This window comes from Astyanax mexicanus, chromosome 6 (assembly GCF_023375975.1).
Source record: "Astyanax mexicanus isolate ESR-SI-001 chromosome 6, AstMex3_surface, whole genome shotgun sequence".
Classification (NCBI taxonomy): Eukaryota; Metazoa; Chordata; class Actinopteri; order Characiformes; family Acestrorhamphidae; genus Astyanax; species Astyanax mexicanus.
Genome location: NC_064413.1, coordinates 3,536,130 through 3,561,788, shown reverse-complemented (window position 1 = coordinate 3,561,788; position 25,659 = coordinate 3,536,130). Strand labels below are relative to the sequence as shown.

The following is a 25,659-nucleotide window of genomic DNA, read 5'->3' as shown; positions in this document are numbered from 1 at the left end:
GGATAGATAGATAGGTGGGTAGGTAGGTAGGTAGGTGGATAGATAGATAGGTAGGTAGGTAGGTAGGTAGGTGGATAGATAGGTAGATAGGTAGGTAGGTAGGTAGGTAGGTGGATAGATAGATAGGTAGGTAGGTAGGTAGGTAGGTAGGTAGGTAGGTAGGTAGGTGGATAGATAGATAGGTAGGTAGGTAGGTAGGTAGGTGGATAGATAGATAGGTGGGTAGGTAGGTAGGTAGGTGGATAGATATATAGATAGATAGATAGATAGATAGATAGATAGATAGATAGATAGATAGATAGATAGGTAGGTAGGTAGGTAGGTAGGTAGGTAGGTGGATAGATAGATAGGTAGGTAGGTAGGTAGGTAGGTAGGTAGGTAGGTAGGTAGGTAGGTAGGTGGATAGATAGATAGGTAGGTAGGTAGGTAGGTAGGTAGGTACCCTAGTCTATTCTGATTAACAGCAGGTCTATAGATACTTTATTGATCCCCGAGGGGATGTGCCAATTCTCAGCTTGTCAACAAATGCATGTGTGCAGCACCTTGGATTAAAAGCCAATCACATTCCACAATCATGTATCATGTGACTCATGTGTACACGTCTGCAAACTTTTTTAAAAACAATTTTTAATAACAATAACAAATGACATTTAAAAAAAAAAAGTTGTTTGCATTTAGTTAAGTCAAAGTTATTCTTACCAATGAATAAATTATCATCAATAAATGGAAGCAAACCTTTAAACAAGCTGTGAAATAATGCAGAACTTGCTTATTAAGTGAAGTCTGTTATTATAAAGATTTTACCTAGAAAAGAAAGAAAAGCATCTGAGTATTACCTATAGAAATAAATTCCAATACAATTAATGAAAAATTGTTTATTAGTGTTTCATTTATCCTTAAAATTATGATCTACTCCAACTATTAAATCAATCAATCACTCAATCAATCATTAAACCTTTATTGTTGTATACATTAAGGATAAAAATCATTTTCAATGCAGTCGAGCATTTACAAATAAAATTAATATCAGGTTTTTAATCAGATAAGCTAAAATAAGGAACTTCCTGAACAAAACATAGAAATTTAATGGTAAAACCATTAAAAAACAAATAATATATAAAAAATATATATTTTATATAATTTAATTAAAAAAAATGTTCAGAATGAGAGGATAAGATAGTAGATTGGCAACATTTTGTAAAGCAATGCAAGAAATATATATAATTTTTATACTTTCATTTCATTTAATATTTTCATATTTTAGTGATCTATAGTGCACGTGTCAATTGCGGATTGTGCGGCTGGATATAAGGCGTGTTGGTGTGTATTTGGTATCATGAAGGCACAATAAAATACGCCTTGCACATCTCAAAACACACAAAAGCCATGTACTAATTCTCTTAATTAATCATGGGTGTGGTTAATTTTGGGCATAATGTGAAATAGGGTTTTAATCAGTCAGTGGCGCTCCTCAGTGTTTTTCACCGCCAAAATATATAGAAATACGTCAGAAATTTACCTGAACACACCTCACTTTCAGACCACCACACCAAACCATCAGTGTAGATTTATTCCTTAACTCTGATGCTATAAGCTTCTGCAATGTCACAAGATTTATTTTCAATCCAGTGTTGCATTAATTTATTAATTTTTCACCAAGATCTTGCAGCAGCATTGATGATGGTGGAGTCTGACCAACCGCTGCACAAAGCAGCTCTTCTCCATCCAGCACTTTATCCCAAAGATTCTCAATGAGGTTAAGATCTGGACTCTGTGGTGAACACTCTCTCAATCCATGTGGGAAAATGATGATCTCATGCTCCCTGAACCCTTCACAATTCCAGCCCCATGAATCCTGACATTGTTATCTTGGAATATGGATGTGTGAAATCAGGGAAGAAAAAAATCAAATCCATTGATCCGGGAATAACCTGGTCTATATTCAGTATATTCAGGGAGTCAGCTGACCTCATTCTTTCAGCACATACTGCTGCTGAACCTAAACCTGCAGACCAACTGCAGCATCAACCAACCAACCCCACATCATTTACTTACCTGTAGTTAAATCCATATTTAATCATCAGTGTGAACACAGACAACATTCAGATAAGATACACATGTATACACAGTGTAGTATCTAGTGTAAACAGCCTGTGACCTTTCAGAGCTTCTATTCGTACCTTCCCCCTCTTTATTTGCTTTTGTTGCTCTCTCTCTCTCTCTCTCTCTCTCTCTCTCTCTCTCTCTCTCTCTCTCTCTCTCTCAGTATTTTGCTGGCATGAACGTTCCAAGCTACATTAGTGCCAAACCAATTAACATATAAATAAATCGGAGGGAAGAAAGGAAAGAATGAGCAGAAATAAAACAATAGAACGACAGAAAAGAGCTGTTTTCCAAGCGTAATCATAAACAAAGGAAGAAAAGGTTGAGGGAACATATTTTTTAATAAGTTGTCTTGCCTAAATGTGTTTTTTTTTTTGTTCCCCCCTGAGGTCATAGCGAGACGCCGTGAGTCTCGAATTGATTTGAATATTGTCGCTGATAGAAACATGTTTTTTTTTTTCTTCTTCCTATTGTTCCGGACTGAAAAAAAAAACAACAAAAAAAAGCAAACAAAAGCACAAAAACACAAACATTCATTACATATAAATCAGACATTCATCTGATACTTATTCTAAGCTTTTTTCGTATCGCGTAATGAAAGTGTCAGTCAAAAAAAGTTGGTCGCAAATAATACCAGCATTGAGACGTTAAGACGTTTTGACAGAGTCTTGGATCGTGAATATATGGGTTTTTATATTTGCTGCCACTTTTTTTTTTTAAACTGTGAACCTTTTGCAGTTTTATGTATTTTTGTGTACGATAAGAAAAACTGCAAATTAAAAACATTTTATGTTTCCACAATAAACCTTTATTTGGGTTTGATTACAGGCAGTATGAGCCCAATATATTTAATGTTTTATCGGCTCATCTTCATCTCATTACTTTTGTCACAATAAACCTCCATTCCTACATTTCAGGCCTGAAACACCTCAACTAACAGTTTCTGGCAGCACTCATGTAGCCCCAAACCAAGACGATACCACCACCATGCTTAACTGTAGGCCAGGGACAGTTGTCTTGGTACATGCTGTACTTTCTAAGCCAAACAAGGTTATCTTGGTCTTGTCAGACCACAGGACAAGTAACCCATGCTGTTGGACTGCATGACTTTCTTGTGCATCAGCTTCAGAAGAGGCTCCCTCTTCTAGGACAGTGCCATTAAGGCAGAGTCGATGCAGTGTATGTAGGGCGTAGGGGTTTGAGCACTGAAGCAAGTATGACTCTAAACATTTAGGCATCAACTTCTTTCGTTGAGACCTGTACAGAGTAGAATCTGTCTGTCTGGAAACCAACGTATGACCTTGTCCACCAAGTTGTTTCTCAGGTCAAGAGTGTAAGCAGTATTCTTAAATTAGATTGCACACCCTTTGGAAAAAATAACTGAAATCAATCGCTTCTTGTATCCTATAACAAGTTTCTTTCACATTTCAGCTCGAATTCTGGACCACTCTTTTTCTGCAAACTGCTCCAGGTCTCTCATATTTGAAAGACTTAATTTAATCTGGAAACATTTCAGGAGTGCCAATACTTATACAATATGTTTTACTTGGATCCACAGTTACGGATCCACATGTTATTGGTTTAATCATACAGCATGCTTTGATTCTCTTAAGCATATTGAGATGTTTTATTCTGTAGTCATATCATCCAGCATCATGCCAAAACAAAAAATCTAAAAGGTGTCCTATTTTTTTTTCTCTCGTAAAAGTGCATACACAGCTCTGAAAAAAATCAAATAAGAGAAATAATATTTTTTCCCTGATTTTACCAATTTGAAAACCTCTGGAATATAATCAAGAGGAAGATGGATGATCACAAACCATCAAACCATCAAACCGAACTGCTTGAATTTTTGCACCAGGAGTAAAGCAGCATAAAGTTATCCAAAAGCAGTGCGTAAGACTGGTGGAGGAGAACATGTGGCCAAGATGCATGAAAAAAAACTGGGATTAAAAAACAGGGTTATTCCGCCAAATATTGATTATTTCTGAACTCTTAAAACTTTATGAATATGAACTTTTTGTTTTCTTTGCATCATTTGAGGTCTGAAAGCTCTGCATCTCTTTTTTGTTATTTCAGCCATTTCTCATTTTCTGCAAATAAATGCTCTAAATGATAATAAAACAAAAATAAAAAACAACAATGTTAATTTTACTCAAACATAAGCATATAAATAGCAAAATCAGAGAAACTGATTCAGAAACTAAAATATTACAGAGCTGTATATTATATTCATATAGAACTTCTACCTATAAAGTTATATTATTTATTAAAGTAGAACCTGTCAGTGTACATTATTTATTCAGCTCTTTCTGAAAGGAAACTTCCTGTGCAGGACTCTCACATTAAAAATGTGACGTGCCACAAAACTTGCAGGTGACATGCTTTGAATGCAATGCGACATTGTCTTTTCCTGTCAGACGAGCTTAAAGCTCTTTCTGAAAATAAATAGAAAAAACTCTCGGGGAGGCTGAGTCTATAAGAGTCCTGCTGCTGCTCGTGTGAACAGGCTGCCGTTCACTTTTCCAAGACAGTTGGACAGTATTTCTGCATTTCTGCTTTCTAGAAACTCATTTTCCTACAGAGTTCCCTTTATCTGAGTGGTTCTGGTACAGTTAGAGCACAACATGTCCTCTGTGAGCAGCTGGGTCTACAGTCTACAGTGGTCATACTGTGCTTACTGAGCTGCCAGCATGCTCCTCAGCATGTTCTCCTATACTCTGATCAGATGGGTTGCCATGTGCAATGCTGATTTAGGGCTAATTTACTTTGACATTTTCAGTAAAAGTTTTTTTTTTTTAGTAACCAAATGGCAAATTCTAAGTACAAATCCCGTAGCTACCTTCGTCCTACAAGTACAAATTCCATAGCTATCTTAGTGCTACAAGTTTTAATGTCATAGAAAACCTTAAGTGCCATAAGTAGAAGAATGCACAAGGAGAGTTTGCAAAAGAAGCCATTTCTGCACAAACAGAGTCGTCTGAGGTATGCAAAAGCACAAAAGCACACCTCAGTCGACTCTGTTTGTGGCGTGCTTTTGCAGAAATGGCTTCTTTCGCTTCACTCTCCCATACAGCTTCTCCTTGTGTAAAGTGCGCTGTATTGTTGAGCGATGCACAGTGACACCATCTGCAGCAAGATGATGCTGCAGCTCTTTGGAGGTGGTCTGTGGATTGCCCTTGACTGTTCTCACCATTCTTCTTCTCTGCCTTTCTGATATTTTTCTTGGCCTGCCACTTCTGGGCTTAACAAGAACTGTCCCTGTGCTCTTCCATTTCCTTACTATGTTCCTCACAGTGGAAACTGACAGGTTAAATCTCTGAGACGACTTTTTGTATCCTTCCCCTGAACAACTATGTTGAACAATCTTTGTTTTTTAGATCATTTGAGAGTTGTTTTGATGAGCCCATGATGCCACTCTTCAAATACCTTTTCTCATGATTGGATACACCTGGCTATGAAGTGAGACTTGGTTTGTCTGTTTATTCATTCTAGTGTTAAAGACAGGGATGTTAAAGCTGGTGTGCTTTAACCTGGATACTGCTGAACGTGTTCCAGTCTGGTTGTATTCTACTGTCAGTAACTAATAAAAGGGGCCCCCGAAGGGGGATTCTGATAACGGTGTTGTTGTACATTCTTCCATTGACCATCACAGACATTGAAAAGCAGCCTCTCAAACAGTTTGTTGTTAAATTAAACTCATAACCAGTCGTTGTTTGGTTTTCCTGTCCTGTTGCAAAAGGCCTTGATACTCTTGTAGCAGTAACACATTTTCCTTTTCAGTGTCAGTGATGTGCTGGGGATGGTCCAGTAATCACATAATATCTGTTCAGCAGCTGTTCTGTGGTCAGACACTGACCGGTGATGAATGGTGCACCAACAGCACCAGTGGGTTGAAGTCTGGGTGGAAGTGCTTCTAATAATGATAGTGAACAATAGGCCGTCTTTCCTCTGGATCAGCCAACAGCTGCCAATACATGTGGCTGGGCTGTGGTCACTGAGCCAGTACTTGTACTAGATTTGTATCTCTGACAGCGAATCACTATATGACTCTGACTCTCTCTCTCTCTCTCTGTTTCTCGTTTTTTTGTTTTTTCTTTCTATCTCTCTCTTTCTCTTTCCCTCTCTCCAGCGCTCAAAGACGACCGTTTTCAGATGGTCCTCTTCACGCCGCGCCTGGTGCGCATCACCCTGACGAACGTGAGCGTGTCGGACGAGGGCGGATACTTCTGTCAGCTGTACACTGACGACACGCACCACCAGGTGGCGACGCTGTCAGTGGTGGTGCCCCCGGAGATCCCCTCGGTGGAGGTGAAGACGGAGGCGGTGGAGGGCGGAGAGGTGGAGCTCACCTGCCTGTCGCCCCGCAGCAAACCCCCCGCCACCCTGCGCTGGGTCCGAGACCGCCGGGAAATAGCTGGTAATTGTATTTACTGTATCATAAAAAAAAACTCGTTTTTATGTCTTTTACTATGATTTAGTTTAATTTGGGTCAGATTTAGATTTCTCAAAGAGTCAAGGGATCATATTTTAGCTTTCTATAGGTTTCAGCTTGATTTTTTTTGGGGTGTCAGTATGTCTTTGCTATCAAAACCACAGGAAAAGTACACTTTGCGCAGCTCGAAGCGTAAAGCAAAAAGCATGTACTAATTCTCTTAACCCTCCTGTTATGTTACAGGTCAAATTGACCCGTCTTAAAGGTTAAAGATCTAGGAAAAATAGTTAAAAGTATTTTTTCAATATGAAACATTTTCTGCTTGCCTTAAATAGTGTAAGCAACATATAATATTAAAATGGTCAATCTCACATATTTGCAAAAAAAAAAAAAAAACATCTATAAGCGAGCCATCAACCGTACATTGATCAGCTTTGCTTTGTCTTTGGTGTCTATGAGATCCAGCGCCTTCCAGTGGTGAATAATGACATCGCATTTGGTTTGTATTTGGCTTGTAAGCGCTGCATTGTTGTTAGGTTACCTGTATGTGGCGGAGTAATACATGGAGAGCTTCGGTTACAGTGCATTACCGGCTGATAATGTCACTCATAAAACGCCTCTCAGCCAATCACATAGCAGGGTCGGAACTAACTGCGGTATAATATATTATCTTATTATATCTGTGAAGGCATGTGTAACAGAATGCATTCATTTTCACTACTATTATTATTATTATATTATCTTATTTCTATTCCGTTTGATCTTCTCGTCCCTGAAGTTCTTTGCATTCATTCATTCATTTTTTCTTTCACTCAGCGAGTCAGTCGCTCATTCTCTCCATCCACAGCTCTGTTCTTCTCTTTATCAGAGACGTGATTCTCTCTATCAGTCCCTGGCCGGTAGCTATTCAGTCTTTTATCCTCCCCTCCACACTTCTGTTCTGCTGCTCTGCTATATCTGTTTAGGTGTTATCGCGGCAGGGTTGTGGCGGAGGGCCGTGTCTCTTTTGTCCTCTAATCTCTCTGTCAGCCTAAGCGCCGCCGCCGTCGCCTCTGTCACTTTTTTCCCCCTCTTACTCTTCTTACACACATCTGTCCGTCTGGCTGTCCTCCCACACACACACACACACACACACAAACACACACACACAAACAAGACCCGAGTCTCAGCTGTGTGCCAGAGGCTGTGCCCAGGTGCTTGTGAATAGAACACACTGATCCAGACCCCCCGCCCCCCCCCCCCCTCTCTCTCTCAGGGGTACAGCGTGTGCTCCCTCTGTTCCTCCACTTCTGTACCTCCCCTCATTACGAGTGTAAATGCGTGACCTGGCAACATCTCTGATTAAATTCCTCCTTCAGGAACGATTCAGCACATCAATAAATCTCAGCGATCAACATCATTCAATCTGAGTTCATTACCATTCTTCAGGAAATGGTTCAATACCTAATGAAGTCTTACATTTCACTTCCAATCAATTATCATTAGTTAATAATTGACTGCATTACAGCAGCATCTACAGCAGCGATTCTCAACTGGTGGGTCGGGACCCAAAAGTGGGAAATATATATATTCAAAATAAATAAATAAATAAATAAAAAACAATTATCGTATCTTACGAAGTATAAGGCTCACCATATCACAAGGTGCACAATCCATACATTTTTTGTTCTTTTTTTTATCTATTATCATACATAAGGTGCACTATTAATAAACGTCTATTTTTTTATCTAATATTTTGTGGTCTATTTTTTGGTCTATTTTTTTGTCTATTTTTTTGTCTTTTTTTTGGTCTATTTTTTTTTGTCTATTTTTTGGTCTATTTTTTTGGTCTATTTTTTTTTGGTCTATTTTTTTTGGTCTATTTTTTTTTGGTCTATTTTTTTTGGTCTATTTTTTGGTCTATTTTTTTGGTCTATTTTTTGGTCTATTTTTTTGGTCAATTTTTTGGTCTTTTTTTTGGTCTATTTTTTTGGTCTATTTTTTGGTCTTTTTTTTGTCTATTTTTTGGTCTATTTTTTTGGTCTATTTTTTTGGTCTATTTTTTGGTCTATTTTTTTTGGTCTATTTTTTTTTTGGTCTATTTTTTTTGGTCTATTTTTTTTTGGTCTATTTTTTTGGTCTATTTTTTGGTCTATTTTTTTGGTCTATTTTTTGGTCTATTTTTTTGGTCAATTTTTTGGTCTATTTTTTGGTCTATTGTTTTGGTCTATTTTTTGGTCTTTTTTTTGGTCTATTTTTTGGTCTATTTTTTTTGGTCTATTTTTTTGGTCTATTTTTTGGTCTATTTTTTTTGGTCTATTTTTTTTTGGTCTATTTTTTTTTTTGGTCTATTTTTTTTTGGTCTATTTTTTGGTCTATTTTTTGGTCTATTTTTTTTGGTCTATTTTTTTGGTCTATTTTTTTGGTCTATTTTTTGGTCTATTGTTTTGGTCTATTTTTTGGTCTATTTTTTTTAATCTATTTCCACATATAAGGAGCACCGGATTATAAGGTGCAATATCAATAAACGTCTATTTTTTGGTCAATTTTTTGGTCTATTTTTTAAATCTATTTATAAGGAGCACCGGATTATAAGGCGCAGTATCAATACATTTTTTGTTCTATTTTTTTTATCTATTTCCATACATACAGTGCACTATTAATAAACGTCTATTTTTTTCTCGTTTTTGGTCTATTTCCATACATAAAGGTGACCGGATTATAAGGTGCACTATCAATAAACGTCTATTTTTTGGTCTATTTATTGGTCTATTTTTTGGTCTATTTCCATACATAAGGAGCACCGGATTATTAGGCGCACTACCAATAAACGTCTATATTTTGGTCTATTTTCTTTTTTCTCTATTTTTTTAATCTATTTTTATACATAAGGTGCACTATTACTATCAATAACTATCAATAAACTGACATCAACAAATCAGTACATTTCTTTTATTTGACTTGATTAGAATTTGTAGGACTAATTCTGTCTGGGATGTAAAATTCTGATTGATCATGATTCTTTAGAAAATAATTATTTTATTTACAAACTTTACGGATATTAGTCCCTAAAAGCTTAAAGTAAATTAATTTACAATTAAATCAGTGCATTATAAAACCATACAATGCCCAGAATGCACCACACACTGACATCACTACTGTTCACGGTCACATGACACTGCGCACGGCACTACTTGGAGGAAGCCAATCACCTGAGTATTGATTATACGCGAGAATTGAAAAAGGACAAAACTTATTATATTTAGATTTTCATGTATTAAATTAAATTCTAACGTTCTAAAATTAATAAAGCGACCATCACTACCAGTCCTTTTACCACTCTTTCATCCCTCCGTTTCTTCGTCTGCGTTTGTGCTTCTTTTCATCTTTTCATCCTCCCCTTTTTCAGGCTGGAGAGACGGTGAGAGTGTAGACGGGTACAGGGCCGGGTCAGGATTATGTTCTTGGGCTGAGTGCATGCCTTTGTGTGTGTGTGTGTGTTTGTGTGTGGTAGGTGTGTGTGTGTGTGTGTGTGTGTTTGAGAGGCAGGAGACCGGACACTTTTACACTGGAGTGTAAAGAACTGTGATAGTTATACAATTGAATTACTTTGACTCACTCTTCCGTGTGCCTTCACTTCCTGTAGCCTGCCAGCTTCCACCACCTCCCTCTCTCTCTCTCTCTCTCTCTCTCTCTCTCTCTCTCTTTCTCTCTCTCTTCCTTCTTTCTCTCTTTATTCCTTTCTTTCAGTATCTCCTTCTGTCACCCCTTCATCCTTATTATGGTGTACATTTGTAATTAGCAGCTCTAATTAAGCTGTTAATACCTCACACAACATGTGCACGTAATGCTCTCCTGCAGTAAATAACAGAAGGTTTGGCGTGACAGTGGATGACATCACATGCGTGTGTAGGCAATATGGAGTATTACACGTAATAAGTAAGTGCAGTAATTGCTGTAGAATTAGTATTAATATGAGTCGCAAAAAGCACAGTATTGTGATAATGACCTCCATTCAAACAGCATGACAAATATTATAAACTAAACAATGGATTTCTATAGTCTCAGAAAATTAGAATATTATATAAGACCAATTGGTACTTTTTTGGCAGTGTGGGCAGTGTGCCAAATCCTGCTGGAAAATGAAATCGGCATCTACATAAAATTTGTCATCAGACGAAAGCATGAAGTTCTGAAAACTTGGAGATGCGGATTTCATTTTCCAGCAGGATTTGGCATACTGTCCACACTGCTAAAAGTACCAATTGGTCTTATATAATATTCTAATTTTCTGAGACACTGATTTTTGGGTTTTCATTGGCTGTAAGCCATAATCATCACCAATAAAAAAAAAACATTTTAAACCGAAATAATTGCTGAAAAAAGTAGCTTTTTAATGAAATTCTGATTTTTTTTAAATGCACTAGTATAGAATAAGAATAATTGTGCACTAAACGAAATTTTAAGACGTTGCCATGCTGAATATTACAACCACCATCTTGCCAAATATCCTTTTTTTTTATCATGCCAGGTTTCTAAACCAGAGAGAATAAAGTGAAATTCTGAAAGCGGCATGATTGCTGACCTCATGTGTTATGTGAAAGTAGAGACTCGTTTTTTCGTGAGTGGTGGCACTGGCCTCATTTTTACATTTTACATTTAGATTTGTTTCTTTGATGGCTTTCAAACGGTCGGCCCATAAGGTTAATATGTGTAAATTAACGCTGTGGGCAACCAAGAGAAATCCAGAGAGTTTCCATTTAGCTTTTGTCTGAATTTGATGGAAGACATTGATTTGTGTGAACTGTGTAACTTTTTTTAGAGGTAATCCACAGATTTTAAAGTAAATATCAAGAGGCAATCACAGGGGCCCAAGCAAAAGAAATGCGTTGTAGAATAGCTAGCAAACTAGATTCAATACTCGACAAGGAGCTAAGGAAATAGAGGGGTATTTATACTAAACAGACCAGGTGAGAGCAATCAGAAGCTGGGAGAGCATGAGTAGGCAATACGTAATGTAATTCATGAAGAATCCCCAAAAAGCCCAGTATTCTAATAATGACCTCCATTCAAACAGCATGAAAAATATTCTAAACTAAACAATGGATTTTCTTTTCTTTACACAATAGGCTGGTTTCTTAGATGAGGTTTAAGCCTAGTCTCAAGCCTAGACTAAACTTTCCCTTTAATGTGCCATAACCTTTGTATTGTATGGTTTAGTTTTCCTTAGAATCAAGTACCATTCTAAAGTAACTTTATTTCAGTAATTCAGTTCAAAATGTGAAACTCATCTATTATATAGATGTATTAAAACACACAGAGTGATCTATTTTAAGCGTTTCTTTCTTTTATTGTTGATTATGATTATGGTTTACAGCCAATGAAAACCCAAAAATCTGTGTCTCAGAAAATTTGAATATTACATAAGACTAATTGGTACTTTTGGCAGTATGGGCAGTGTGCCAAAAGGCAATCACAGGGGCCCAAGCAAAAGAAATGTGTAGTAGAATAGCTGGCAAACTAGATTCAATACTCGGCAAGGAGCTAAGGAAACAGAGGGGTATTTATACTAAACAGTCCAGGTAAGAGTAATCAGAAGCTGGGAGAGCGTGAACACTGTAGTGCCACATAATCAGCAGTGTTAGGAGAGTCTGGTGTGGGTGCATGCTGGGAATTGAAACAAAATTATGGGCAGTGTTTGTTTGTTTTTATTTTTCAGAACTGCCTTATTTCTTATTTACTGTATAATAGATATTTGGTCTTAGAAGATGATGATTTTTCGCAAATTGACCCTTTGACCTTGTTATCGCGGGAAAGATTTTTAACAAATAAGTCAAAACAATATTTCTGGACCTGACTTGTGTTTGCCTAGCGGTTGACCTCAATTAATTCAGTAATTTCACAGCAATTATCCTCATTTCTGAGCATTTTTGAGATTGCACCGTGCAACAGTTCTGCTGCTGGAGCTCCTTCCTTCTACACTGTAGGTCTTCATCTTTGGGGATTTATTATTTCTTTGTATTACAAACGAATAGAAATGAATAGAAATAGTTTATGCATGGCACCCCTTCTCTGCATTGGTAAAAGGCTGGTATACCCCCATTTAGCCAAAGGTTTATCTGGCAAAGGTATTTGCATTTTGCAAGTTGGTAGTTATCGATTAAATCCATTGAAACTTTCAGCTATGAACGTGTTTTTTAAACTAGAATAATGTATTTACTTAAGGGAAATGAGTGCTCAGCTAAATGGGAGGATCAAGTGATGTAAAAACTACAAATAGATGAGTGCAGCAATAGTGGTTAGCAGCTAATGCTAACGCTACGGTGCTAGCCTCGGTGCTGGAGAGCTAACTTGAAACTGCTGTATAACGCTGTATGTACTTCAGCAGAGTGGCTTTACTGATCCTTACAACCTGACCAGTAAAATTCATACATAAGGCATTATAAGGTATTATAAGGTGCACTGAAGATTTTTGGGAAAAATGAAAGGATTTTAAGTGTGCCATAAAAGTGCGGAAAATGAGGCATGCAAAAAAACAAAACACAAATCGGGTTTTAACAAAAGAAAACAATCAAAAGAAATGCTAGGAAATTCAATACTCGACGAGGAGCTTAGGAAACAAAGGGGTATTTATATTACACAGACCAGGTGAAAGCAATCAGAAGCTGGGAGAGTGTGATGAACGCTGTAGCATCATGTGATTAGCATTGTTAGAAAAGTCTGATGTGGGTGCATGCTGTGGATTTGGGTCTTTGTGAAGACTCAAATTATGAAGCTAGTAGAAAGTAAAAACTAGTAAACTAGAATTATTTTTTACTAGAAAATGTAATTTCTTAAGGGAAATGACTGCTCAGCTAGATGGAAAGAACAAGTGATGTAAAAACTACAAATAGATGAGTGCAGCAATATTATAATATAAAAAGCTTAAGCTTAAGACTTTTCTTAGTGGTTGAGATCAAAAAATTCGAGTAATTTTACAGTAATTTTACAATTATCCTCATTTTTGAGCATTTCTGAGATTGCACCATGCAACAGTTCTGCTTCTGGAGCCTGAAGAATTGGATTTTGTCTTCTTTTTTTTTCAAAACTTAAGACAGAAAATTACTGTAAGGCCTCTCATTTTTGTCATTTTTCAACATTACAGATCTTTTTTTGATGCTTCGCTCCACACTGTAGGTTTTAATCTTTGGGAATTTTTCTTTGTGTTATAAAATAAAAAAAATGTTCACAAAATTTACTGTTTTCTCTTTCCACCCCTCCCCCTCCCTCTCTCTCTCTGTCTCTCAGGTGTGGTATCTCAGCAGGAGAATGGGAAAACAGTGAGCGTTTCCAACACTATCCGTCTGCCCGTGGAGAGGAAGGATAACGGCGCCGCCCTGAGCTGCGAGGCGTCCCACCCGGCACTCGTGGGCCAGAAGAGAGTCCGCCATTACCGCCTGGACGTCCACTGTGAGTCTGACCCCGCCCCCCCCTCAGCGTCCAATCTGCCTACTGCCACGTTACCTTCATTAGCGCTTTTTATTACAGCCTCCAATTACCATCTGTTTACACCACGCTCTGATGCAGAGCTTTAGAGAGGATTTAGAGTTTAGAGTTATAACTGCTCTGCTTACAGTACAGAAGCATGCTGATCCCTTAAACTGTGCTTCTGATTATGATCAAGTTGGAAAAGCCAACTTGCTGTTCATCGTAATCTTCCACTTCTTGTTATTATTCCACACAAAAAATGTAATAACTTAAATAACTGAACACGTTGAAAATCTAGCTTGTGCTTTTTAGAGCAATGCATGATACGGTTTGCGCACAGCCAACGTTTTTAGGCTTGGACATTTCCCCATATAGGAAACAGAGGGGTATTTATACTAAAAAGACCAGGTGTGAGCAATCAGAAGCTGGAGAGCATGAACGCCATAGTGGACAATATATATTTGCAAGGAACTACGGAAACAGAGGTGTATTTACGAATACTAAACAGACCGGGTGTGAGCAATCAGAAACTGGGAGAGCGTGAACGACAGTCTCAAAACTGACACCAAGCCCCATTATGAAGCTAATAGAAATCGAGTAGAAAATAATTGGCCTTATTTACTGTAAAATAGATGTTTGGTCTTTTCGAGCTGTTTGGAGCAATGCATCGTAGGGTTTTCGTACAGCCGATGTTTTTAGGCTTGGACATTTCCCCATATAGGAATCCATTCAAAAGTGTCCAAAAAACTTTTGTCAAGAATTTTAAACAGCTCTACAGGTGGTCAAAAAAAAAAACACAAAACAGGTTGGTAACAAAAGAAAACGATCAAAAGAAACAGGTTATAGAAGAGCTAGCAAACTAGATTTAATACTCAGCAAGGAAACTAAGGAAACAGAGGGGTATTTACGGATACTAAACACACCAGGCGAGAGCAATCAGAAACTGGGAGAGCGTGAACGACAGCCTTAAAACTGACACCGAGCCCCATTATCAAGCTAATAGAAATCGAGTAGAAAACAATTGGCAGTGTTCGCTTTTTTTTTTTTTTTAGAATGCCCCTATTCCTTATTAACTGTAAAATAGATATTTGGTCTTTTCGAGCTGTTTGGAGCAATGCATCGTAGGGTTTTCATACAGCCGATGTTTTTAGGTTTGGACATTTCCCCATATAGGAATCCATTCAAAAGTGTCCAAAAAACTTTTGTCAAGAATTTTGAACAGCTCTACAGGTAGTCAAAAAAAAAAAAACACAAAACAGGTTGGTAGTTAACTAGTTAATCCCACAGTTAAATACAGATAATCTGATAACTACCTTGCTATTATTATAAATATATCATAGGTTTCATAGGTCCCACAATGGAGCCCTGTGGGACTCCACAAGACAAACTAAATCAACCGGTTCCCACGTAATCCTCTATAAAATTCCTGAATTAGGAGTAATAACTTTAATATAATATAAATAATCCAAGATAGAAAGAAGAGTTATATAAAAATAAAGAGGCTTTAAACAAACAGAGAGACACAAACAGAGAGAAGCCACTGCAGGAAGAAAGAGTCACTAAAGTCACAGCGTTATTTTCAGAGAGCAGAGGCAGAGTTTCCCTCCAGCACAACAACGACCTGCAACAGAAACAAAACAAAACTGAAGCACCTGAGGAGCGAGTCATTTCCCGCTCCCGCTGATCGTGAGTAAGTAACCGCTTGTAAGTAACGCGCCCGTGGCTAATGTCAGCGCGGTAAAGCTAACATTAGCGTCTCCTGGAAGTGAGGAGCGTTTCAGTGAAGTTCAGGACGCTGGGAAATGCCGTTCTGAAGCAGCAGAGCAGTGATGAAGTGGTCAGACTCCAGACTCACGTCATCCAGACGTAAAAATAGCACACAGGGGTTTCTCAGAGCACAGGACCCTGAGAACAAAAGTTCAAAAGTTTTGGAAAAATGCAATAGAAAATATAAAATGTATATATAAAATATAGAACATGACGCAACGATGTTAGTACTCTCAGGGACACAGAAACGTGAGAAAATAAAACACTTGGCTAAAACACTGTCCATAAAACCCACCCACAGAGTCTGTTTCGTCAGATTAGTCCAAAAATAGAGAGAACAATCAATAAATTAACTAATATTAAAAATAACGAATTGTGGAATAATCAAAAAAAATTTTAACTAATTTATTAAAAAAGTCAAGAAAATAATCACATATAGATTCATATATCATAAAGGTAATCATTAGATTAGTAAAATAATTAAAAGGACGGCACCACTTTAAAAAAAGGCTGCCTTTATAAAGGGTTTATAAATGGTTTATAATTAGTTTATTAATGGTTACTAATTAATTAATTAGGTTGAAATGCCTTAAAAATCATTAATAATCAGTTATAACACCGTTATAACGTAGAAAGGGCAACAATATAGATGGCTGTTGGTTCACTATTTGACAAGCAACAGGTCATTGTTGCCCTTTCTACGTTATAACTGTGTTATAACTGATTATTAATGATTTTTAAGGCATTTACAACCTAATTAATAACCATTAATAAACTAATTGTAAACCATTTAATATAAAGATTTATAAAGTCTTATTTAAAAGTGGTACCAAAAGAACAATCAATAGATTAACTAACAAGAACAAAAGACAGTAGTTTCACATATTATAAAGGAAATAATCAAAATAATAATTAATTACTACTTATAAAAGCACTGTTTAGATTAGTTGACATACTAAACATAAAAAAGTAATCATTGAACTAGTAAACTAATCAAGAAACTAATATTATTTACCAATTATAAAAGTATTATTTAGATAAGTTGACTAACTTAATATAAAACTGACAATTTTATTAGTCAAATAATCTAGAGGACACGCAGTAGATAAAAAAAAACAACAAAACAATAAAAATAATCATTGAGTAAACAAGAAAATTGATTGACTTAAGTCAAGAAAATAATTACTAGATTCACGTTTTATAATAATAGTAATTAGATTTAATAATAGTTTAATAATGTAGGAAATAATCAAAAGGGCGATCAATAGATTAATTGATAGTAAAAATAATCATTGAATTAGTGGAATAATCAAGAAGATGATCAATAGATTAATTGATAATAAAAATAATTATTGAATTAGTGGAATAATCAAGAAGATGATCAATAGATTAATTGATAATAAAAATAATTATTGAATTACTGGAATAATCAAGAAGATGATCAATAGATTAATTGATAATAAAAATAATCATTGAATTAGTGGAATAATCAAGAGGACGATTAATAGATTAGTTGATAATAAAAATAATCATTGAATTAGTGGAATAATCAAGAAGATGATCAATAGATTAATTGATAATAAAAATAATTATTGAATTAGTGGAATAATCAAGAAGATGATCAATAGATTAATTGATAATAAAAATAATTATTGAACTAGTGGAATAATCAAGAGGACGTCAATAGATGATAGTAAAACTGATAATAAAAATAATCATTAGATCATTTTTTAATCATTAGCGGAATAAACAATGATATAATCGATAGTATTGATCACTGATTCTAACAGTAATTATTGGCTGTAGTCGTGTGGGCGGTGATTGCAGAGTTTCCTGGGGGGTTTCTGTGGGATTTGGCTCTTCAGGCTGGTGGATGATCAGAATAAGATTTGGATGGAGCTGGAGGAGGAGTTTCTCACGCTGGTTTCTCCTGAGCTCCTGCGTTAACCGCGAGAGCGATGGTGGAGAAAGGTTGGATGAGGAGGTGTGTGCTGAGAAGGTGGTGAGACGTGTGTGTGTGTGACGAGCCCCACTGAGCTGTTGTTGATGTGTGTTTCTCCACAGTCGCCCCCACTGTGAGGATCATCCCCCCCCAGGGGATTCTCCGAGAGGGAGACTCACTCAGCCTTACCTGCTCTGCCACTGGAAATCCACTGTGAGTTACCGCCGCCGCCTCTGTCTGTCTGTCTGTCTGTCTGTCTGTCTGTCTGCACGTGTGTGTGTGTGTGGGTGGGTGGGTGTATGACACAGAGGGGGGGCTGATCTGTGTGTGGGTGAAGATGTTCCTGTACCAGAAGCTCTGTTTTCTGCTCTCCGGCGTTTCCATTTTTCCACAGGGATTCTCAGCGCTTACGGAAAATCTGCCCAATCCAGACGAGCTTAAGAGCAAATGAAAAGATCTATATGAGCTTAAAAAGCAAATTCCAACACACTATACCCTGTCTGAACAGGGAGGAGCTAAAATACCAGGCTTACATGCCCACCTCCATATATTTTATCATACCCTAGTGAAAAAAGTAGATTACATTACATTACATTACATTACATTTGGCAGACGCTTTTGTCCAAAGCGACTTACAATGTTGAAGTGCAAATAATAGAAGAGGTTAAGTACAAAAATAATAGAAGTTAAAAATAAAGCATCTATAGATAGGGCCTTAAGGAGGTCAGAGGGAAATAATTGGATAGAGGAGTAGAGAAGAGGAAGAAGGAGATGAGGTTAGAATTAGTTAGTGTGTTAGAGGTGTTAGGAGAGTAAATGCTCTTTGAAGAGCTCTGTCTTCAGGAGTTTATTAAAGATAGCGAGAGATTCTCCTGATCTGGTAGTAGAAGGTAGTTAGTTAGAGGTGTTAGGAGAGTAGGTGTTCTTTGAAGAGCTCTGTCTTCAGGAGTTTATTAAAGATAGTGAGAGATTCTCCTGATCTGGTGGTAGAAGGTAGTTAGTTAGAGGTGTTAGGAGAGTAGGTGCTCTTTGAAGAGCTCTGTCTTCAGGAGTTTATTAAAGATAGTGAGAGATTCTCCTGATCTGGTGGTAGAAGGTAGTTAGTTAGAGGTGTTAGGAGAGTAGGTGCTCTTTGAAGAGCTCTGTCTTCAGGAGTTTCTTAAAGATAGTGAGAGATTCTCCTGATCTGGTAGTAGAAGGTAGTTAGTTAGAGGTGTTAGGAGAGTAACAGCTCTTTGAAGAGCTCTGTCTTCAGGAGTTTATTAAAGATAGCGAGAGATTCTCCTGATCTGGTAGTAGAAGGTAGTTAGTTAGAGGTGTTAGGAGAGTAAGAGCTCTTTGAAGAGCTCAGTCTTCAGGAGTTTCTTAAAGATAGCGAGAGATTCTCCTGATCTGGTAGTGGAAGGTAGTTTGTTCCACCATTGGGGAACTCTGTAGATTAAAATATATTAAGCATTATTATGCTATAGTGCACCAAAGTGTTCTTGTAGCCACATTATTAATAATCAGTATATTTAAAGAGTGATAAAATAAAACAACTTGGTTTTGTACTTATTAGACTTTAATTAGAGTATAAAAATAGTACAAAAGCTTTACTTAAATTGTGTTACGTGTTCTTAACTGTTTTAAAATAGACTGTTTTAAATATACAGTACTTAAGTAATATTCAAACATTCTTAAATTACTTCATGTATGTAACCCCATGTTTTAAATATGCTTTCAGTAAAATACATATACTAAATTTAATAAGTAATACAGATGTATCACTATTACACACCAGGTATATTAGAAATGTACTAAATACTGATGTTAAATATATGCGATCGATTCACATTAGCGTACATATACGCTTCTTATTCCTGTCTGTTGTAAGTAGCACACTACTATTATATTTCGTTGGGTATAAAAATAATTTTTTAAATAAAATATACTGTACTACAATTTTTAGTGTGTTAAAAATGTACTTATTTTTTTAAATTGGTAGTAGTAATTTAATGTACTTTCAAAAATTACATGATACATTGCACTTCAAGTGAACTACTGTAACAGTTGTTTTTTATTTAGAAGTATTTTAGAAGTATTATTGAATTGCTCATTGCTATCTTGGCAACACAGGTGCGCCGCTGTTGCTCAAGGACACGCAGAAGAGCACAAACTTTTTACAAAACTTTTACATCAACAATAAACAGAATAAAGAGTAAAAACATTGCTGTTCCCTTAAATGACCTGCTTGTGCAACTTCACAGCGTGAACGAGCAGGTCAGTTTCCTCTGCTGAGAAGCACAAAAGCGCTGCGCCTTTAAAATACCAATCCGCCAAAGTCAGAGCTCACCTGGCTCTTAAAGGGAAATGGGAAGTGATTTGCTAATTGGTTTATTTCACATTACGCCCAAAACAGACCCATGATAAATTAAGAGAATTACTACATGCTTTCTGCGTGTTTTTTAACTGGTGCAAGGTGTACTTTTCCTGTCATTACGATAGCAAAGACACAGTAAATGGAGTACCTGAGCTACTAAGCCTACTCTACCTGACCCCTCCCTCTCTCTCTCCTCATTCCTCTTATTCCTTTTCTATTTCCTCTCTTCCTCATTCATTTTATTCCTCTCCTGCGTTTTCTCTGTGGCCGGGAGGCAGTGAGGGCTGGAGCTGTTAAACAGCGGGATTAATCAGACTGGAGGGCAAAAGGAATTACTGAGGGGCACAGCCTCCTCACTTTCCCCAGAACTGGCTTATCTGCCTTAACTAATGATTACCTGACCACTGGCTTCCTGCACACTGCAGCGAAGTAGCCTAGCTATATCCTGTAGGCAACTGAATATATGAGACATTCCTTGGAAATGCCCTTTTTTGGTTGTCCAGCCTTTACAGATACACTATATTACCAAAAGTATTAGGTACACTTACTGTAAGTAATGTCCCATTCTTAATCCGTAGGTGTCCTTCCACTAAAATCCACTTTTTCTTGTTCTTTGGGAAATATAGTAGGTTTATGCTGCACATGAAATTGTTTCTCAGCCTCAATTGTCTACAGTAGCTAAAAGAAAACAAAAGCCTCAGAAATACGAGTTGATCGCCCACCTCAGCTCTGGACCAACCACAGACAGAGCTAAACCCGGGTTGCAGCAGAACAAACACTGTCTGGTTAGATAAGGAGGAGCTTACAGCTCTGTTCACACCAGCTAGTTAGCATTAGCTATCTTGTGTGAGTAACTGTAGGTTTAAATCGGATCTCCGGTCGATTCTGTGTTTTACCAAGACCTTAAATATACACTAGGGAAGCACGGTTTGACAAGGTAGCGCAACGTGGTGGAACACCGGTCAAAACGGGTGCCGTTTGGGTCGGATTTTACGATATAGAGCAAAATCTGGGCCTTCGACATGGTGAAACTGCCCACTTCCTGTGAAGGTGGGAATGTGTGGGCGGGAATGCGAGGCCAAATGGACCAATCACGGCTGCGGCTGTCCGCATTATGCGTCACGTAGTTATATTTCCAGGGTGGTGCATGTTGAGCTACGGCACAATATTTTATATTGCAAATGTTATTTTTTCGCCGATATATATCGCGATATTAAACAATGCAGGGCCCATGACATCACCAGCCCCGCCCCAACCCACACGTTGTCTCGTATCTGGACCAATCAAGAGCTCAATCAAGAGTCAGCGCCCAGCAAAACAACAGTAATCAACCCTTTAATCAGGCATTTAAATTGATTTTTAAAAGGTAAATAAGAGTGATTGATTCTGGGATTAAAAATGTGAATTCAGCTGTAACTGGAAATATCTGCGCCATAAAAAACTGTGCTGGACTGAGGTGCACAGCTTTCCACACATGCTCACGTTTACAAGCACGTGCCCAACCATGTGGATGGAGGTTCTCAGGCAGCAGCAGCCTGTCACTCACACAGACACAGAGACAGCGCTGTGTATCTACTGTACTTCTTGGGTCAAGAATCAAAACATTGCAGAATGACTTTTGCGCATGCGCACATCGTGACGATGATGCTTAAACGATATATCGTGCAGCTCTAATTGGCAACATGACTTCACATGAGGTCTGTACACACTGATGTGGAGAATTAGGGGTTGGATACGTTTGCAGGACAGAAAGATGGAATGGAAAGTACAGGGACTGCACCACTGCGACTGAGGCTAGACCGCCAGCTCCGACCCTTTTATGGAGGAACGGACAGATGATGGATGGAGGGGAGGAAAACGATGGGCTCAGCGGGATCCTGGAGAAGACGAGTGCTGAAGAGGAAGAGCAGAGAAGAGGTTCAGACAGATGGAGGGATGAAAGCGAGGGAGGGGCAAGAGTGGGAGGCTTGAGAACGAGAGACAAAGCATTTTTGCAAAATCTTCGAAAAGGACAAAGAAACTATTAGTTTCTACTATTAGTATGTAGATAGATAGATAGATAGATAGATAGATAGATAGATAGATAGATAGATAGATAGATAGATAGATAGATAGATAGATAGATAGATAGATAGATAGATAGGCTTTAAAGAGCTCATATACACTACATCTCAAAAGTTAAGGATCACTTACAAATCAGAAAAAACTCATTTTCATGCAGTTCACAAACAATATTGTCCATTTCACAATTGATTTAATTGTATCAGATTATTTTTAAAGAATAAAAATCTTTGTACTAAAGCCTATTTTTGCATATAGTCCTATTGTCAGAAACTCTCAGTCCTCTGCCTAAATCTCCTGGTAATAGCTAACCATGCTGTTATAACTACTCCCTTCAAAGAGTGACACAAACTGGCTCTAACAAGAACAGAAAAAGGAGTGGGAGGCCCCGATGCACAACTGTGGGATCAATTGTTTCATGTAGGTTTTTTAAAAATTAGAAAGACAGACAGACAGACAGACAGACAGACAGATAGATAGATAGATAGATAGATACTTTATTGATCCCAGAAGGGAAATTCTAGATATCCAGCACCAGGTATATACACAAAGTTACAAAAGGATAAAATATCAAATATAAATATACATATAAAAACAATCAAATAAATGATAAATAAATATGTTGATATTTTTACCAGACTATATACAGTATCAGTAACAGCAACAGCCTTTTTATTATGAGGAAATACATCAGTTTCATGTAGAACAGTGGTTCTCAAACAGGTCCTCTGGGACCCCCTGGGCGGTCCTGATAATCCCTATATATTACGAGTTGAGTTGGACTCCAGAGACACAACTCTCCAGGGGTCTGTCAGTGGGGGCTGTTTTTAAACATCCTGCTTCAGAGAGTTTGTTCACTTTTTTATTGAATTATGTTCAATATTGCATCTTCAAAGATTTTTTAAATTTTATCCATATATTTAGTTTATCTCTTTCTTGTTTTATGTGCCTCGCTGTCCATTTGCATTTGAAAAACTGTGACTTTTCCCCAAAGTGGAACTAATAAAGGATTATGTTATCTTATCAGTTTTATAGGCCTAAAATACACCCCTGTGGGACTCCCACACAATACACTAAAGCAAACAGAAACCTGGGATCAGAGAGAGCCGGTTGTCCTTGATTTCTTGATTAGAATTGTTTCCCTCCCAAATCACTCCTGTTGATGTTAGTGAGCACAGACATCTATGGTGGCTTGCAAAAGTATTTATACAATCTTGAATATTTTCTTCACATTTTCTCACCTTATAACCACAAACTTTTTAGATTTTAAAAGGTCTCATTCCATCGTTTTTTCATTCATTTTAAACAGTTTAGTTTAGTGTCTCCAGTATGAATGAATGCTATGTGAGCCATTAAAAAAGAAAAAGTGCTCAGGTGTTTCTATTTAGCCCTGCTTTAGATCAGTTAGTTAGAGGGTTAGAGGTCTCTGAAGAAAGACAGGATTTGGCTCTTGCTCGTGAATATTCATACATGCAAATATATCGCCTCTAATTGGCTGACAGCACTGCAGCTGAGAACGCCTACCTGCCCCTCCTGCAGCTGCTGTTTTTGCTCGAGTGAGTTTTTTTGCGGTCAAGTTTTGAAAGACGTGGTTTTGACTGTTTAGGGGCGGGGTCAGGGTCGTCCGCCTCAGAGAATGCTATTGGCTGATATCTCCAGGGTTTGTGACAGACAGCCGGAGGAGGGCGGAGAAATTTTTGCTCTTTCTGCCCGAGTTTAAGCATAATATTAATGTACTTTTAATATACAGTATTTTAAGGAAGTACATAAATCTGTTAGTATATTTACAGCATACTTAGACATTTCTCAATATGTCTTAAGTGCAATGAAGTATATATATTTTTTCATCAGGGTATTTATACTAACATCATTTCTAATATACCTGGTGTACAATATAATAGTGATACAGTTGTAATTCTCATCAAATGTATTTGTATAATTTTACTGTAATCATATGTAATATATGGGGTTACATACATGAAGTAGTATTAGTATGTTTAAATGTTACTTATTAAGTATATTTGAAATAGTTCCATTTTAGCACAGTTAAGTACACTTAGCACAATTTAAGTAATATATAGGTATATGTAATATATAGTATATAAATAGGTATTAAATTAATATATAAACAGTTAAAATGTATTTAAATGCTCTGTAATAATAATTAGAAAAATATAAATATACTGTAAGTAAATTATAGGATACAGTGTTAAAAAACACATTTTAATGTCAAATAAAAATGTAAAGTAAATGTGTAACACGCTAAAAAATGTAGTACAGTACATACAAATATATTTTTATACCCAGCAAAGTAACTATACTAGAAGAGTGCTACTTACAAAAGACAGGAACAAGATGCATGTTTGTACTCTAATGTAATTAGATCACATATATTTAACAACTATTCTTAGTATATTTCTAATATACCTGGTGTATAGTAATTAGAGATACAGTTGAAATACTCTGTAAGTAAATGTATTATAATTTTATTGTAAGCATATTTAAAATATGGGGTTACATATATGAAGTAGTATTAGTATGTTCAAATATTACTTATTAAGTATATTTAAAATAGTTCCATTTTAGTACAGTTAAGTACACTTAGCACAATTTAAGTAGGAGTTTTGTACTGTTTTTATACTGTAATTAAAGTATAATAAGTACAAAAAGAAGTGTTGTTTCATTTTATCACTCTTTAAATATACTGATTAATTAAAAATTACTGATTAACCACAGACATTTACACCTCCAGGTGCAGGAAAAGGGCCACCTGCATCAGGAAGGATCCCACCCACCCAGCACACGCACTTTTTGTCCCACCCCCCTCAGGCCGGAGGCTGCGGAGCATTAAGTGCAAAACAACCAGACTGAGAAACAGCCTCTTGCCGGAAGCTGTAAGACTCTTAAACTCCACTTAACAACACACTGCACTGACACTTTACAAGGACAAATTACTGTTTACTGTTTACCAACATGGTCACTTTACTTGCACTGAGACACTTTATCTCCACTGCTCTAATTCACATTATCATGCTGCTATAGCACACTTGCACTCTGGACTTCATGTTGCTGAACCTTCTACTCTCTATTTATTTTTTTTTATTCTTGGGATATTTATCTATCTATTTTGTATATTCTATTTCTTTTATTGTATTCTTTTTTATCTATATATCTATTAATAACAGCTCTTTGGGTGTAAAACTGGATCGTGAGATCACAATTTCGTTCCACCTCATGTACCACATGTGATGCGAATGACAATAAAATCTCCTTGAATCCTTGAATCCTTGAATAATAATAATTAATGTGGCTACAAGAACACTTGTTTAGTGCACTATAGTATAATAATAATGCTTCGTATACTTTAATCTACTTTTTTTATTTATTTTTCACTAGGGGTGTCCAGGGCAGGTTTTAATTAAAAGTGTCCGGTGGGATTATGGGTAAAGCTGATAGAGAGATTGTAATCTAGTGTGTGTGTTAGTTTGTGTTTGTGTGTTTTCCATAATCTTTTTCCCTCCACACTGTTTGTCCAGCAGTCTGGGT

General features: G+C 36.9%; 1 protein-coding gene across 3 annotated transcripts in view; it reads left to right on the top strand.

Annotated features, from left to right (window-relative positions):
- cadm4 (cell adhesion molecule 4) overlaps positions 1–25,659 on the top strand; it is a 338,968-nt gene that overhangs the window by 278,864 nt on the left and 34,445 nt on the right. For all 3 annotated transcript variants that reach the window (XM_022674242.2, XM_049480676.1, XM_049480677.1), the window contains 3 exons: positions 6,236–6,523; positions 13,805–13,966; positions 17,816–17,906. In XM_022674242.2, coding sequence (XP_022529963.1) covers positions 6,236–6,523; positions 13,805–13,966; positions 17,816–17,906 — 541 coding nt within the window. The remainder of the gene's footprint in view (positions 1–6,235; positions 6,524–13,804; positions 13,967–17,815; positions 17,907–25,659) is intronic.